The sequence below is a fragment of the Solanum tuberosum genome, unplaced genomic scaffold (assembly GCF_000226075.1).
Source record: "Solanum tuberosum cultivar DM 1-3 516 R44 unplaced genomic scaffold, SolTub_3.0 scf00060, whole genome shotgun sequence".
Lineage (NCBI taxonomy): Eukaryota > Viridiplantae > Streptophyta > Magnoliopsida > Solanales > Solanaceae > Solanum > Solanum tuberosum.
The window spans coordinates 64,960-82,345 of NW_006238985.1; the positions used below are offsets into that span (position 1 = coordinate 64,960).

The 17,386-nt window shown below is 36.8% G+C and overlaps 3 protein-coding genes across 3 annotated transcripts in view; 2 read left to right on the forward strand and 1 right to left on the reverse strand.

Annotated features, from left to right (window-relative positions):
* LOC102587246 (probable Xaa-Pro aminopeptidase P) overlaps nucleotides 1–9,862 on the reverse strand; it is an 11,022-nt gene extending 1,160 nt beyond the window's left edge. Inside the window, exons 1-12 of the mRNA XM_006344553.2 lie at nucleotides 9,445–9,862; nucleotides 8,707–8,832; nucleotides 8,447–8,566; nucleotides 6,682–6,957; nucleotides 5,462–5,634; nucleotides 4,881–5,135; nucleotides 4,194–4,345; nucleotides 2,664–2,854; nucleotides 2,004–2,112; nucleotides 1,757–1,911; nucleotides 990–1,082; nucleotides 334–414 (exon numbers count right to left, since the gene is read on the reverse strand). Coding sequence (XP_006344615.1) covers nucleotides 334–414; nucleotides 990–1,082; nucleotides 1,757–1,911; nucleotides 2,004–2,112; nucleotides 2,664–2,854; nucleotides 4,194–4,345; nucleotides 4,881–5,135; nucleotides 5,462–5,634; nucleotides 6,682–6,957; nucleotides 8,447–8,566; nucleotides 8,707–8,832; nucleotides 9,445–9,765 — 2,052 coding nt within the window. The 5' untranslated portion in view covers nucleotides 9,766–9,862. The remainder of the gene's footprint in view (nucleotides 1–333; nucleotides 415–989; nucleotides 1,083–1,756; nucleotides 1,912–2,003; nucleotides 2,113–2,663; nucleotides 2,855–4,193; nucleotides 4,346–4,880; nucleotides 5,136–5,461; nucleotides 5,635–6,681; nucleotides 6,958–8,446; nucleotides 8,567–8,706; nucleotides 8,833–9,444) is intronic.
* A 604-nt stretch (nucleotides 9,863–10,466) lies between these two features.
* LOC102587568 (protein AUXIN RESPONSE 4) lies at nucleotides 10,467–14,087 on the forward strand. The gene is made up of 2 exons (XM_006344554.2): nucleotides 10,467–11,917; nucleotides 13,540–14,087. The coding sequence occupies exons 1-2, from the start codon at nucleotides 10,709–10,711 to the stop codon at nucleotides 13,783–13,785; spliced, it is 1,455 nt and encodes a 484-aa protein (XP_006344616.1). The 5' UTR covers nucleotides 10,467–10,708; the 3' UTR covers nucleotides 13,786–14,087.
* Nucleotides 14,088–14,528: 441 nt separating this feature from the next.
* On the forward strand, nucleotides 14,529–17,353 carry LOC102587889 (F-box protein At1g55000). The gene is made up of 2 exons (XM_006344555.2): nucleotides 14,529–15,067; nucleotides 16,594–17,353. Exons 1-2 carry the CDS (start codon nucleotides 14,636–14,638, stop codon nucleotides 16,966–16,968), a joined length of 807 nt encoding a protein of 268 aa, XP_006344617.1. The 5' UTR covers nucleotides 14,529–14,635; the 3' UTR covers nucleotides 16,969–17,353.
* The last annotated feature ends 33 nt before the right edge of the window (nucleotides 17,354–17,386 follow it).

Here is a 17,386-nt window from a genome sequence, read left to right on the forward strand (position 1 = left end):
GGGGGAGGTGGGGGAGGGAGGTTGGACCAAAACAACTATGGTGACAAACGAGCAGCTTCTTAAAATGCCTCAACCTAAATCAAATGACTGCACAATAACAGCATATGGGGAATCATATGTCAGCTGCACCAGTAACCTGCTACAACGCAACGACATGACCTAGACTCTTATGATATTCTAGATTACAGGTGTAAAGTGATTGCACAGGTTTTCTATGCATGGAATATAATCGCCAATTGGTAGTCAAGTGAGGTTCTTGTTCATTCTACACAAAACATACTATAGATCATGGGAAGATAAAGAAGAACAAAATAAATCGTCTTGGATGCTTACCTTCTCCCAAACTTGCAAGTGGTAACTATTGAGCCACTCTACTTCCGCAACAGAGAGCAAAGATATGTCCACCAATTTAGTCTGGACGATAAGAAGCAACAAAATAGTCATATCACTAGAAATTAAGGCAGAAGAGGTTGGAGCATAGTGCATACATTCCGGAATGAGTTGATTTTAGACATGATTGACATCAGTGCAGGTCACGAAAACAGAAGGGTAAACAATGGGATTCTTTTATTAGTTATCTGAAGATGGATACAAAATCTAAATTCGTGACTTAAGCTTATGTATACTCATACATGATATGTCATGTTACACCTTACAACATATGAGTATTTACTCTTTAGGAATGTCAAATGCATACTTAACTTCCTGCACTCTCTGATGTAGAGTAATTATTTCTCAATGGTTCATCTTTGTTTCATCCATATCTCAATGATAATTTTTGTGCTCTTTGAATTAGTTAGTTTCCTAAAGTCAGTTCCTAATTTTACATGGCAGAGACTACGGCAGAAATAAACAGATTGACCATGCCACCTTTGTGCACAGTAGAAACTGTACAACCTAGAATTGCCAAAGCCAATTTCCTTGTGTATAACAGCAGAGACAAAATTCATTAGTAAAAGCAAAGAAAGATTAATTATGAGTTGTCTTACCTGTATGGGAACAAAAGTAAGCTTTTCAAATCCCAGATATCCTATTCCTCCAAAACGATTTGGTGTATCTTCTTCTTTAACGTAGAGAAGATTCTGGATAACAAGAAAGAGTTAAAATCAGATAACACAATGAAAACCAGAGGTAACTTGCGTTAGGCTGAAGAAATTGAACATGGAAGGATAAACCTGACTACATTACAAATCATAGAGTATAGCACACTATTGCCAATAGAGCATCAAAGAACAGCATGAAGTCCTGACAGAATTCTTTTACAATCAAATCAAACAACTGACGCAGAAAAAGAATCTCTACATGCCACTTCTATAGTTCAAGTTTTAACAGGAATGGCCGCTATTTCTTCTGTGACATATTCTTCTTTTACCAAGATGGAGATTTTAATATCAGCATTTAGCGAACATTCTTCTTTAGCGTTTAATAATGAACTTGACCTAAACTTTAGCAACCAATGAGATCTAAAGTTCCTCAGATACGTCTTTAGGTTCCAACAGAAAATAAGCAAGTGCACACACTCATATGCTTTAACTTATAAACCGGTGGAGGTTTTAACATCAAATTATAGCAGTCGATCTACTAGAACCTGTATAGAGAACTTCTCTAAGAGAAAAAGAAGAGAAGCTTCACGAGGAATCCTTTTGTGGGCTCAAATGATAAAACATTTAAATGCTAGAGGTACTCATGAAAAAACCAAAAAAGAAAATAGTTTTCAGTTCTTATAGGTACATATACAGAAAAATGGGTAAAGTACCTCAATTCGAATACCAAAATGATGGTCTTCATAGTAACCTGGTTCATTGCTGACAATCATGCCTGTCAACAAAGGAGTGATATTTCCAAAGCGGAAACTAATGCTATGTGGGCCTTCATGAACATTTAGTGCAGCTCCAACACCATGCCCAGTTCCTAGAATAAATAAAGAGATCATGTAAAGGAAATAATGTAAGTTACTAAAAGCTCCTAATATCATAAGTAAACAAAACTTTGAGCACACCTACCATGCCGGTAATCAAGGCCAACTTTCCATAAGGAGGACCGTGCAAATGCATCCAACACGAAACCAGGAGTATTCTCAGGGAAAACTGCTTGGTCGAGTGCTATGTGACCCTGCAAATGTTTTGATCAACTACAACTGTACAACCTATCGAAACAATTACAGAATCATTTATCTAGCTATGCCACAAACTGAGTTACCACAGAATACCAAGAACACAGCTCCAAAACATGTACTTCAAAGGGTAACATTTGAACTGACAACTTGGAAGGAATATAATTGATGAGTTGATTTTATATCAACAAAATTAATTACTTTAACTTTGCTAAAATTATGAGGTATTTTATAGGTTCCTTTCACTGTTTCCCTACTCAATCCATCAGTTCCATCTGATTGACCCTTAAGCTCGAGGGAATCAGAAACCATTGTATCTTTTTTGAAACGGCTAAGTATCTGTGGTGAAGCTAATTCTTGTGTTCAGAAGTATCAACTCAGACGTTAGATATTTGAAATGTAAGTCTGCCCCCGTCAGCATTGAACAAGATCAAGATCCCTATCAGTAAGAACTTGAATTGAAGAACAATCCAATTCAAGAATAACTCTACCATACTCCCGTCCTAAGTATAACATAATGTATCATTGCTGGCACAAAGATATAGTTTACCTGTAGTACTCGGGTGAAACATTCTCTTTCTCTTGCAGATGGTTCACCAAAATGCACTGTCCTCGTAATATCAGTCGTTCCATCAATATATTGGCCTCCACTGTCTAAAAGGAAGAGTTTCTTCCCATCCACAGTGCTACAACTATCTGACTCTGGCTTGTAATGAATTATAGCACCATTGGCACCCGAACCTACAGGTAAATTTAGTAAAAATGAATATGACTGGGGAGAAAGACCAGCTTGTCAATAATTCTGCACTGTCACTGATCATTTTATGTTGACTCAGACATCTCTTCTATCGGCATCTCATAACAAGTGATCTAAAATTGTGGTGCACATGCTTCCATGAGGGAAAATTGAAACTCACTCCATTACAGAAAACTCAATACAGGAAAGTGCTGGACATCTGGAAAAAGTTAGTTAGGAAGAAGTGTACATACTTTACAAACTGTCAAGTAGCAATTTCCATGGTGACCTTTACCTGATGGCCACAGGGCATTGAATGCACAGGACATGGCTCTGAACATAATGGAAACCACAGTTTTTCCATTACTAGGATGAATTCAAGATTTCTTGAATGCATATGGACAATAAGACATACGTGGACCATTGAACGAGCAGAATCCAGAGAAAAACGAAAGATAAACTACCATAGAAATTGTGTTGGTGACATCAAATCAAGATGAGTATTGTATTATATTTTTTTTGGAATCTACAGTATGAAAAGGACAATGCAAAATGACTCATTAACAAATATCCACCATTTCATCCCAAAGTCATCAACTACTCCCTATGTCCAACTTTTAGAACATAGTCCAACATTTTTTTAATCAGGTAGTCCAACATTTCCAGCATGAAAATAGTATCATTATCCTCAAAAGGGACGTACCAATACATTATATAGCTCGAGCATTTATTGGACTACCTCTTTCCAATACAAGGGTTTCCTATATTTTATTCCTTAGAAGCACAAAAGTCAATATAGGGGTCCACACCTTTTGCTAGCTAATACTAAGGTATTACATATTTACATTTCAATTCCCCTCTTATTATAAATGCTTAGTCAAAAAGGAAATTATCAGTTTGGGATGGAGGGAGTCCAAATGTTTACTATTGTCTTTGACCATTCAAAAGTACATTTACATCACCCAAAGTGCTATGAAAACTCTTCAACTATAATAAGCTTAAGCATTAGAGGGAAGAACAAAAAGGATATGTCTTAGAAGTTGGAATGATTCTCCTACTAATAACGTCAACAGAAATATGGAAAACAAAAGTCAAAGAAACAAATTTTCATCTCCAAAAGATTAAAGCATTCTAAATTTCAAAAAAATTTGGTAGGAAAACAGAATTGAAAGAAATATCTACAAGCATAGGATATAATTTTGATATCTATATTCTTAATACATTTTCATTCGAGACAAAGCTGCTATTATTATCCAGTAAAAGTCCACAAAGACAAACACTAGCTCTTCACTACTATATAAGTTTCGTAATTTGGCTCAATCATGATAATAGAAACTAATATACCACTTATGGTGTCGAAGCTTGTATCAAGAAAGCCATCTTGGTGTGAGCGAAATTCAAGAAGTTTGTCTGCAACTTCTACTTCTGTCAGAACAACATCCCTTTGGATTTCATCCTCCAGCCAAGCCCAAAATTGAGCTAATGCAGCCGCATCCCTGCATCAAAAGATAATGCTTCACCATAAAAGGCCAAACAAAGAATGAATGCTATAAATCTATGCAACTATCTCTCGTACAGAAAAAAAGTCACAGTTATGGTTTTCCATGGAATAGAAGAAACTGATCCAAAGTCTCAGTTATTATTATTGTAATATGTTTACCGACGAAACCTTCATGTAGATCCCAATAAGGCTTCAACGAAGTTTCACTGCGTAAATGGATATGGAGATTTGATACGGAGGAGCGATCACTCTGGAGGACAGTCGTTTCAGACAAAAATGGAACACAGGAGGGAGGATGATAGGAAATAATTAGACTACCTCACGGAGGAAAATTATAGAGGGCATAATGGAAGTGTTGGAGGACTTCTATGGCAGCAACATTACATTTTTGGGTAAAGATGGCAGCAGCATCACATATAGAGTGGGACGTGGTGAAATAGTATGCTTTTGGAAGCATAGATCGTGATACAATAGGCAGTAGTTATTGACAATTGACATATGTTTAAAAGGTTGGATTGGATTTTCAGTACCTTAGATGGCAGTTACGCATCCCTTCTAACTCAGCATCATTTTTGACAGCTTTACTCAGAGAGACAGGAGAACTCCTATATACTGCACATGGTCCCCCAGATTGACCATTGGAATCAAGGTTGGCAGTCCTCTTCTTCCTGCTTTTAGTTGCAGAATCCCAAGGATATTTGTAACAAGCTGATTCATATGCATTTACAATAGCAGCATTGACTGATGAAGTGTCCAACCAAAGGTTTGCTCCTTTTGCTGCCAAACTGAAAAGAGCAATTCTGAAGTCAAATTTTATTATGGGAAGAACTCTCTCCAAAAACACACTATATTAGTAATGCTTTCATTTTTGAGGAATTTCTTCTATTAGAAACAGAATCCATTAAAATTTTGCAGCACCATTAGCATTTAAGTCTAGGGTGCTGTTTGTGGAGTTGAACACTCAAATGCTGAGATAAATATATACACAAGCTTCTCACACACAGTTCTCACTGCAGTTGTCCTTGACAGAGTGATATCAAATACAAGACATAGACCTGTTGACAAGTAGACAAAATTTGAAATTCCAAATAAAAATATGCAGCAAAGTCACCTTTCAATTTCAGAAAGAATGGATTCATATGCTCTCAATTCTATGCCAGCATTTGTCAAGTGCTCCATAACTTCAGGTGTTACTTTAGTATCATCTACGAACAATTTTACCCCATCTATCTCCACAACTAAATATGCGTACATGACTGGTGAATGTCGGATATCATTACCTCTCTGGAGACACAATAAATAACTAATCAAATAAGAAACTGAAAGCAATTTAAGTCATCATTCAACGGCAACCCAAAGCATGTAAATACATTTGTTGCGCATCCACAATAAGAAGTTGAAATCTTGACATATGGCTTCCAATGTTATAAATATCCTTGAGAACTAGAAACTAGACCAACTATTGGCAGTTAACAATTAATATTCTTTGAAGAAAGAATATTATTAGCTATTAAATTTACAAAGAATCCATGAACTAACCATTTCTAGGGCCATCATAATAAAACGCTTACTAAAATACATATTGATATGCTAATGTCATCTTTTCAAAGGATTAATAAGTGTGCAGGCAAAAATCAAAAGATCTTGAATGGTCTAAGCTGGGTGCACCATTGTAGTACAATCAAATTATATCAAACATCTTTGCTTCAAATATTAAAATATGCTAACAGATATTTTTTGATAACAACATGCTTAACAGATATATACAATACATAATCACAAAAATTCCCATACAGTGAATACTGTAAGAGCTGTTCACTGGAAAAAACAAACTTTTAACGCCAAGTTTTAGAAATATTAGATTTGGTAATCAGAATGAAGCTGGTTCCCAGAAATTTTACTAATTAATAGGAGTAGAATTTATTACTAGTCTTATAAACTTATCAAGAGCAAAAATGGAAAATTGATTTAGAGGTTAAGTGTAAAATATTCAAGATATTGTTCTTGAAGCTTTGTCATATGGGAAATTAAGAAAACACAATTTGAAGAGAAAGATAAAGAGACACAGCTTAAAGGATAATTACGCTGAAATGCAACTCATCTGAACTCTGTCTTCAACTGAGTAAGATTATCAGATGTAAGAACTATTGATAGCCGTACATTTTTTCCCCAGTTAACTGGATTAATAACAAATGAGAAGGATAGTTTCTTCCTACCCCTCAGACCAAAAAATCACACACAAGCATGAATCTGGGTTACAAATGATCTCTTTGTGCATATATGATCAAGTAAAACTTAACAAAGATTTTAAAGAAGCGTAAAGAGGATTACCAAGTTCAATAGCCATGCAATTTCGTCAAGCATGGAGATAACAATCGCCGATGCACCAGCATTTCTTAATTCAGATCTCAAGCATGAAAGCTTTGACGACACATTTACACCAGCATATTTTAGGTCATGCAATCTAATTGGTTCCTTTGGAGGATTTGGCCTCGACTCCTTCCAAATTTCATCTACAAGGTTGAAATCATACAAAAAGACCAACTCATGGTTCCCTTTAGAAATGTCTTCTTTGAATTCTTTTGCAGCATCAGATGAAAAAAGAAACTGTTCCCTTCATCAAAACAAAGAGAACTGATATATGAGGAAAGAAAATGCAAGGTTAATTATGATTTAATGGTGTTTAAAGCAAATAGAAAAGTGTTTGCAAGATTGAAAATTTTGAATTTGAACTAGAAGAGGTGAAATAGTAGGCTTCCAATCATCAATAAACACAAGAGTGACCGAATTATAGGCGACGATAACCATAATACAGTAATCAAGTACTAAGACTAACTACAAGTTTCTGGCGAACAACTTTAGGTATCGACCAGATTGGGCCACTTAGCACCATCGCAAAGGTTTCAGAATGGGCTTCACAGTCAAGAGGATAAAAAGTAGACTTTTAAGTTGACTGTCAGTTGTTAGTGCTATGGTATCAAACATATAAGAATATCCCAAAATGGAAGAATTTCATATAAGTTGTGACAAAGGCGGTAACATACGACCAACCAACAACAACTATGCCTCAGACTCAAACAAGTTGAGGTTGGTTATATGAATCCTCAACTCATGTCATCATCATAACAAATAAAATAAAATAGAAGTATTATTAGAGTTCCCTAACAAGTCTAAAACCTATTCTCCAACTAGTAGAGATCACCTTTTGTTGAAACTGTAAGTATCCATTCCTTAGCATTAAGGGCATGATGGAGACCTTCAAAAAGTGTCAAACAGGAACATACCCGCCATATTCCCACAAGTGGGATCTAAGGAGGACGATGTATACGCAGCCTTACCTCTACCTTGTGAAGGGGTAGATATCACCTTTATGGATCTTATTCTTCCTTTCTGCCTATCGTTAGCTAAGTTTGCATTGATTCCAAGGATATGCAGATTTCCTTTTATGTGATTTTAGATCTACTTTGGCAGCCTAACAGTTACTACCATATAACATTACTTTTTATAGATGTTCTATACAACTTCACTACTTAAAATCCAATACTCAGAGTTACACAAATTATGTCAATCACAAACTTTATAATTTTATCTTAGGTCAATTCCAGATAATAAGAAAACAGGGCCATCTAGTAGTTGGGGTCTTGTGAGTGAGACTAAGTCAGTTAAGGGTAAATTTTAAAAGATAAGATCAGAATAATGTGACAATTACTTATCATGGGCTATTGTTTTCATATATACATACAAAAACATCAGAGTTGACAATTTGAATTTGATTTAGCTTAATACTCTATTGAACTTGAAATACGGGTTAAATTTTCAGAATTCTGACTAACCAAGCCCGGAACTTAGAAGGGGTACTCTGATGAATGATACAAGAGGAGAGGGAGGATTCATGCCCATTATCCACACATGAGGATGAACATGAAAATATGTGAACTTGTTGACTCATTGACGAAATGGTCTTGTCTTCCCACAATAAGTAAAACGTATCCTCATTCCAATACTTTATCAAAAAAAAATTCCTCATTCCAATACTTTCTTTTACTGATACTTAAACAAATTCACAAATCTAAAAGCATATTTGAGCATTACTTACAGGATCTATACCGATCCTGCAACCAGGTGCTAGGACAGTGTTAAGCCACTGACTAGGAGTAGGCACCCCCATGTTACCAGCTCTCATCAGATCCCAACTAGAGTTCAACTGCTTCTCAGCCTGTTTACACACACCAAAGAAAAGAAAAACATAATTAGAAGACAGCAGATACACACAAAGGATACTAACCAAACCATTCAGCTTGCTTCCATTGAGAAAATGATCAGTAAAACTAAAGCAACCATGCATACAATACAAACCTGCAAAAAATATCGCCCATCTGTCCACAAGGCTGCTTTATCCTTGGTAACAACCGCAGTGCCTGCACTTCCCGTAAATCCTGATATATAGGTTCTTCGCATATAACATTCGGCAATGAACTCACTCTACAAATCAACACAATTCACATTTAGCATAACTTGTAAAAAGAATTGATAGATAGTTCCATTTCTTGCCTAACTTCCCATCCACATGATACTTCCAGAACTCACTTAATACCTTCCACGAATGTATGATTAACTACCAAGGAATGAAATCAATACTAACAAGTTCACTTCACATCACACCATATCACTGCATCAAGTGATCAATTCAAATAAGTGAAGTGTTGCTTCAATTAGTAAGTAAATCATAACCTAAACAGGCGATTCTGTTAGAAACAGAGAATCTTAGCAAAACAACTACATTATAAAGAACAGATTCTGCTATTCAGCGGGAACTAATACCAATAATAGAAACACTATCTTGAAACTGAATCACCAGACCTACACATAAAAGCATCATCAATACCTCGAAAAAGCAGTAGATTTTCCAAAGAACACTTCAAAAAGGCGAAAATGAATGGGAATTGAAGTCCACTGAAAAAAACAAGCAACAATCTTTACACTAACCACTCAAGAACATACCATTAATACAACCCAACCTCAAAGCAAATCAAGATTACTATCCCAACCCCAAAAAAATAGGATCTTGAATTCAAGAAAATCAAGAATATAAACCTGATGGGCGTCTTGGGAAGGAATAATATAAGCATCAACATTAACACCAGGCCTAGTAAAGATCTCACGAAGAGCACGTAGCTTGTTATCCTGTTCTTTTCCGCTACCCTTTTTCTGAAATTCCCAGGAGGGTTTAGCAGTGATGGAACTGGAACTTCGGACAGTAAGATTTGGAGATTTTGAAAGAAATTTGGGGCAAATTCCGAGTTTGCGGAAAATGGGGAGGGAGAAAGAGAGGAAACGAAAACTTCGAGGTGGATAATGGTGAAGTTTGGAAGAGCAAGTAAGCATGGTGGTGGAAGCTGATAATGAAGAATCCATTGATGGAGAAGAAAGAATGGATAAGAGTATTCACAACTCCAAAGTGTTTGGGCAAAGCTTAAAGGAATCTTGATTTGAGACACTAGTAATATTTCTGTCAGAGTATACTCACTATTGAGATAGTACTTGTTTAAATAGAAATCTAGTTTTAAATAGTACTGTAGTATTTACTTAGGTAAAAATTATTTATATTCATTTTTTTACTAAATTAACTTTAGCAAGTAAATTAGAATATAAATTACTTAACACGATTGAGTGATAAGTGTATTATTGGATTGATTTGCTCTAAATATCGTGAGCTACAAGTGTATTATTAGGTTGATTTATTGTAAATATAAGTGTATTATTAGATTGATTTATTGTAAATATTGTTTATAAGAATCAAGAACATATGCTTAAATTAATGAAGAATAATTTGGTAAGAAATTTACTTTGAAAAATATATTTTTAGGTTTTCACTCATTAAAAAAAAAAAGTAAAATTTACAATTTCTTTGTCAAAAAATTTGTTTATGTTATTGTGCATAAATACTTTATTTTGTCAAGTACCTAGAAAAAATTTGCAATGCTTTTAGCTTATAGAAAACTTAATCAAATAAATTATTAAAATATTTTTAAATCCAAGAAGAAAAATATTTTCAAGTTTATAACTTACAAGAAACTTGGACAGAGTGGAAAAAAATATTTTAGCTCAAATCATTACTTAAAAATATTTCTCTTTTAAGGTGCTCTGCTCTCTGGTCTCTGTCTCCATTATTCTTCAGCTGATTTGCCATCATTACACAGTACATATACTATTTTACAGCTAAAACCACCTTTGAAATCACAAAAAAGCTGCTTTTTACACTATCCTTTTTGCTTTTATCACGCTTGTTGATCTCCATTGCAAATCTTGAAATTACACTCTTCTTCTTGCTGCTACCTCTCAGTTCTACTCATCAACAATGGCAATCATAACTGAAGAACCAGACTCCCGAAGTCCACTGAAACAACGAAAACCCCTTAAACCCACGTCAAAACCTTCTCAATCAACCTCCCCAAAACCCATTAAATCCACCAAAACTACAAATGCGACAAACCCATTTCATTTCTGGTTCTATTTCACCATTTCAGTCTCTCTTGTAACCCTCATATTCATGATTTTCACTTCTCTTTACCCGCAAGACCCTAAAACATGGTTTCTTAGCCTGCCCCTAAATCTACGACAACACTACGCTAAAGGGCGAAATATCAAAGTTCAAACAGCTCCTAACCAGCAACAAATTGAAGTTTTTGCTATCCAAGAAGGACCATCAAAGTCTTCTGATCAGGTACTTATTGTACATGGACTAGGATGTAGCTCTTTTGCGTTTCAAAAAGTTGTGAATTTTTTGGGTGTTAGAGGTGTTCATGCTGTTGCTATCGATCTGCCTGGTTCTGGGTTTTCGGATAAGACGATGGTTGTGGAGGAAGAGCATGTGGATGATGGGGTTCTAGGGAGGCTTAAGGATATGTATAATGAAATTCAAGAAAAGGGTATATTTTGGGGGTTTGATCAACTTGTTGAGCAGGGGTATGTGAACTATGAGGAAAATAAAATCCGGGTTTCGAAAAGAAATGTTGTTAAGGCTGTTGATTTGGGTCCTGAAGAGATTGGAAAAGTGTTGGGGCAAGTGATTGATACAATGGGATTGTCACCTGTGGATTTGGTTTTGCATGATTCAGCATTGGGTTTGACTGCTAATTGGGTTTCGGAGAACCGTGGATTGCTTAGAAGTGTGGTGGTTCTAGATAGTGCGCCGACTGGAACAGCATTGCCATTATGGGTGTTGGAAATGCCAGTGTTAAGGGATGCTGTTTTGGGATTGGGATTTGCTTTTAGGAGATTACTTGGAACGTGCTGTTCTAGATCGGTTGGTAACTTGGAGGCTGAGGGTCATAGGATTCTTTTGAAGGGAAAGGATGGAAGAAGAGCTGTTGTAGGGATGGGGAAGAGCCTGAATTGTAGTTTTGATTTGAATGAATGGGCTGCTTTGGATGGAGTGAAAGGGCTACCAATGCAAGTAATTTGGTCTGATGCCTTGTCCAAGGAGTGGACCGAGGAGGGACGTCAAGTTGCTGATGCAATCCCTCAGGCAAAATTTGTCAGTCATTCTGGTGGGAGATGGCCCCAGGTGAGGATCAAGAACATGGATATTCATTTTTATTTTGACTGAAAATGTTAATTTCCTATAAGTTTGAATCTGTTTTAGAGAGTATCAAAGAGATGCGATTTCGATGATACTATTTTAACTTGCTGCCTGCTTGATGTACTAAAAGTCATAGGTTCTAGTTAAGATACCACTATGAGGCTCCCCAGACATGAAAGGGTAGGCATATCTGATAGGTTTTTTCTAATATACATGCTAAAGCAATTAGTTTTATCTTGAAAATTCTGATGAGACAGCATAGAGCAATTGAATAATAACTCCAAATAATTTTCTGCTTGTGAAGTTCAGTTACTTAAATTTTTCTTGACACCAAACTCTAGAAGAAGACTTAAAATATTGAAATTGTGTCTCGAGGCCAAATGGATAAAGCAGATATGTAAGCATTAAAAGGTCCTTTTTGTTTCACTTGTATTTTTTATGTAATGAGAGAATACCAGGCTGTGATAAAAGCAGCAGACGCAAGAAAAAAAAGACCTTAATTACTAACTGGATGATCTGGTGCTACCTTTTCCCCTTGTCGAATAACAATATAAATTCCATAGGTGCTCATGCCTTCAAGCTGAATCCTCCTTGATTCTAGAACTGTGTTTGACCATGCCATCCTTAATTAATACTATGATGTTATTCATGCTGTAATGACTGACTCTGTTCTCCATTCATGTAATTGCATAATTGTTTGTCATATAACTGAAGTTAGTCTCTTTTTTTGAAAGTTAAAGTTCATAATTCGGCCTACATGGCCGCTTTCTCACGGATGTATTCCGGTCATGCTTGCTTAACGATTTCCACTTGTAATCTACAGTAGACACGGTTTACTATCAAAAAGGAAAATGAAAACAGGGGATTCCATGCTTTATTCCTTAATGGTAGCTTTGAATGGTTATAGTCTTATAGTCCACCCAACCTCATTTGCAGATCAATTCATGAATACTTGGAACTGCACATGAAAGACAGCCAGATCTTCTTTATGAATTTAACAGTCTCTTCATAGTTTTGACATGGTGTCCATCTGATAAGTTTTTACGGCTGAGCTTTAAACTTTCCAAACAATGGTTGTCTGTCTTGGATAGAAAATATTTGAAGAATTTAAGTCTTTCCTATATAGTCACCTCTTATATCCTCTTTAGATACATGCAATTTGCAATCTTATATACCTATCTGGATGGTGGGGTTGGGTAATGATCATGATGCGCTTTTCTTGTTTCTACCTGATTATAAAAGAGTAGCCTTATCTGTTGGTATAGTAGTTTGCCTAGACCACTTTTGTGCAACAATGATGTGAGCACTGATCCATCAGTTGCATGCTCTGGATGTTTATTAACGGAAAGGAACTTGAATAATTTTCAAAAGCTTTTCTTTACTTGATTTATATGTATTCCTCTTAATAGCTAAGGCTCACCATTTTTTCCTTTAAAGTTGTAATTGTACTGCCCTACATACGGTATAGGTGCACTTACTCAACAAAACAAAAAGAGCATATGCTATAGCCTATAGGGCTAATTTCTTTTCGACAGTAGACATACTAATGAATTATTTATCTATGTTGCTTGAAGATGATCTAAAACATCTTTTTTGCTGATTTTTAGGAGCATAATTCTGAGGAGATAGCTGAAAGTATCTATCAATTTGTTTCCTCCTTGCCGAAGAATGTGAAACAAACTGAAGAACCTGTACCTGAACATGTCCAGAAGATGTTTGATGAAGTGAAGAGTGGCGATCACCACCACCACCACGGTCATGATAGCCATGGCCACGAGCATGATCATGGTCATGGACATGCTCATGCCGGATATATGGATGCATATGGGCTTGGTCAAGAGTGGGCCATGTGATTTGCTTTCTAGAATATGTACTCTCTTGATTGCTTTCCAAGTTTTAAGACTAGACTAGTATCATACCCTTAAATTCCTCTCTTTTCCCCCCCTCTAGCTGCAGTTTCATAGTGGTGACTGCTCAGAGCTTTTCTGCTATCTAATTTTTGCTATTGTACTAGTGTTGACACTATGTATCAGATCAAGCCAAGAGTTGTAATGTAGTTTGAGGTGTAGTCAGACTGATGCTGGCTGCTTCACACAAATCTTTGAAATACATGTCTCTCTTTGTAAAATCTAAGATGCAATACTTGTATACTTCACTATGTCCTGTTTCAGCTTTCCACCATCCATCTAAAGCATCGAAGGTGAACTCAACCATTCACATTTCATTCTTGAGTCTATCGACTATTAGGGTGCATTTGGCACGGAGGAAAATGTTTCCAATTTTTTCATGTTTGATTGGTCAATATATTTTGTTGAAAAAGATTTCTTTAAAATGAGGAACATGACTTCCTAATAGAAGTAAAGAAAACAAGTTTCAATTGACATTCTAAGTTCATTGCCTCCGCCTCCTTTCCATCACCTAGTGCTATCAACTCCCACCCCTTGACCATTTGATTGGGATAAAACATTTTCCTGAAAAATGGAAAGGAATTATCACGTGAAAATTAAACACTCACCAATAACGTGGGAGTTCAGATAGCCTACAAGTGAGTTACTAAGATTCTCTAATCCTACTTTTATCTTTTCCAATATATAAATTCCCTCTTTTACAATTTCTTCAAAACCCACCCGCGGCTTAAGTTAGTCCACGCAATATACAAATATGCCGTATGCGCACTAACACCACTGCTATCATCATCTAGCGATGGGATGTTGCTGTGATGATGACGAACAGCTTCTCCAACCACTGAATCCTTCCGAAATCCAAAATTCAGATCAAATTCCGCCGTCGGCATCTTCCACCACCGTCGTACACGGCGGAGAAGCCGTGATATCCCCGATGAATTCTCACTTTTCAGCCTTGATATGCCACGATACTCTACGCGCCATCCTCGAGAAACTTGCTCTCCCTGACTTGGCGCGTGCTGCGTGTGTGAGTAGAATCTGGAACTTTGTGGCCTCCGATCGTGAACTGCAGACGAAGGCATTTAAGGATCCTTGGAAGATCAAGGACGTCATAGGCGATCCTTCCTCCGGCAGCTTCTGGAGAGATAACAGCCTTTCAAAATTTGCCATTTCTCATCGCATCGTCCGTGGTGATAGTGTTGCTAGCCTCGCCGTCAAGTACTCCGTCCATGTATACTCCCTCTCTCTCTCTCTATACATATGTGTCATGTCATGTGTGTGAATGTTATGTATGTATCCGTATATTTTTTTTTAACCATTTGAAGGAGTCATTTTTTATCTTCAATTCAAGGTCCTATTTTGCTTTCTAAGTTTAAGGTGAATGATAAAAAAAGCTGTTGGAAAAACTGGTGAACGCATGAACATTAGAGAAGAAAAAAGCACATTTTAAGTGTATGTTTTAGCTTGCCAATCACTAAGTTTGCAGGGCACATTTGCAGTTGGGAATTTCGAAGGAACCATGTCTGGAAAAAGCAGATAATAGGCCGAAAACATATACTTATCTCACCTCTCTGTAAGTTATAATGTGTTAGACAAGCCCCAAATGTAGCTATCCGTGTAAAGGAAGCACCTTGAAGGAGATTTATGCTAAACTTTCTAGGCCAATGAGATCACTGTGCCTTCCTATACCCGAGTTTCTTAGTAGCATATCATAGCAGGACTTAACAGTGAATAATGAATTGTACATCCTTCCCACCCTAATGATTCAGGATATGGTTTTAATTCACTGTTAGTCTCTCTGTGAGAAAATTTGAGTTAGTCTAATCCAAATTCCCAGTCTTGCAGTCTCCTTCAGAATTTGATGCTCCAAAACTGCCCGCGATCTGCAAAATATGCATCTTTGTTGATGTCTATGGTAAATAAATGTGGGAACCTGTCTCTAAATGTTTCTTGTGCCTTCTGTCTTGCCAAAACTTCTTCTTTCTGCAATGTACCTTTAACTTAACCAAGCTCCGTAGAACTCATCCCATAAGTTCCTATTAGTATGTTCTATGATTCTGCCCAATATGATGTATTTTGCTGGCTCTGTACACATTTCGGCATTTTGGCTATGTAGCTGGAAGTTCCACTATGCAGTCTAATGTACTGGACAGTGGCACCTCCAGTAACTGGGAATAGGAGAGCCTTTTGTTTATGCAGACCAGATTTAACCTCAAATGTCACTAGCACTACTACTCTGTAGGGGATCGCCAAGTGGGGATCCCAGGTTCGAGTCCTAACTACAACACTTGATGTGAATATGCTCCAATCTTGGTGGGACCTGGATAGCTTGTGATTGTGGGATGGATAAGCTACCCTGTGAATTAGTGAAAGTGCACAAAATTGGCCCAAATACTATCGACATGAGATAAGAAATCATTCCTTTACACTACGTTCGAATTTATTAGTTGCTTCTCCTTAGCTCCACCCAATCAATGTATCATCAACATATAACATGTGGGATACACCTGTGTAATTATTGTTTTCACTAATAGGCTCAAAACATAATGGATAAGATTGGCAATAAGCTACAAGGCACTAGAAGCAGCATTGTAAATAATTATAGAGGCCTTTATTTTAGATATTATTACAATTTTCAGTGGACAAGCTATAACTTTGATCTTATTCTCTTAAACTAATATGTTTGTGCTGCTAAATGATGTGGGTTTCTGGCTTCTCTAAGAAGCAATTTTGTTAAGAATTTCCTTTAATTGGCAGGTCATGGGTATAAAACGCTTGAACAATATGATGAGTGACCATGGTATATACTCGAGGGACAGGTTACTCATTCCTATTAGCAATCCAGACTGCCTCATCAACGGCACTTGCTATATAGAGCTGGATATATATGCAAAAAGGGAAGTGGCAGTTTTGTATCTTGACGGTGGCCCTGATCCAAAGCTCACCACAATGTTAAATAGATTGACCTCAGAGAGAAGCAAGAAAAGGGTGATAGACTCCCTACGGAGAAGCATGCAAGTTGATGGTGAAACTGCCCAATATTACTTTGCAGTATCAGATGGTGACCCCCGATCTGCTTTCTCACAATTCTCGGAGGATCTGAAGTGGGAGAGGGAGGCAGGGTTGACTTAAGCTTGCACATGTCGAAAGGGTCATCCTGGTAAGATGTGTGAATGTAGGGAAGTTCCTGGTAATGAGACTAGTGACGAAGGATGTGAGGTCACAATGAGTTGCTCCCGCATCACCCATCTGGTTGCTTGCCTGTAATGGTAGGTCTGCTTCAATAATGATCCTTCCTTGAAGTGATAGGAGGAAATGAATCTATCTATTAGAATTGCTGTTGCTGTCAGCATAGCAAGTACATATAGTTTATTCACATTGTACTATGTATAGTCAGATACATTGTGTTTTAGTGCTTGTATGACTGTTGAATTCCATCTGTATTCATGTAAAATGTACACCTAAATGAATGAAAACTTGTATTATCAGTAACTTGTGGAGACATATGGTATGTCAATCTTCTGTGCAACAAAAACTGGACGACACATTC

Excerpts from the sequence above, each read along its gene's own strand:
- LOC102587568 (XM_006344554.2), top strand. The coding sequence starts at position 10,709 with ATGGCAATCATAACTGAAGAACCAGACTCCCGAAGTCCACTGAAACAA. Across the intron at positions 11,918-13,539 it reads CTGGTGGGAGATGGCCCCAG|GAGCATAATTCTGAGGAGAT; the intron begins GTGAGGATCAAG and ends GCTGATTTTTAG.
- LOC102587889 (XM_006344555.2), top strand. The coding sequence starts at position 14,636 with ATGGGATGTTGCTGTGATGATGACGAACAGCTTCTCCAACCACTGAAT. Across the intron at positions 15,068-16,593 it reads CCGTCAAGTACTCCGTCCAT|GTCATGGGTATAAAACGCTT; the intron begins GTATACTCCCTC and ends TTTAATTGGCAG.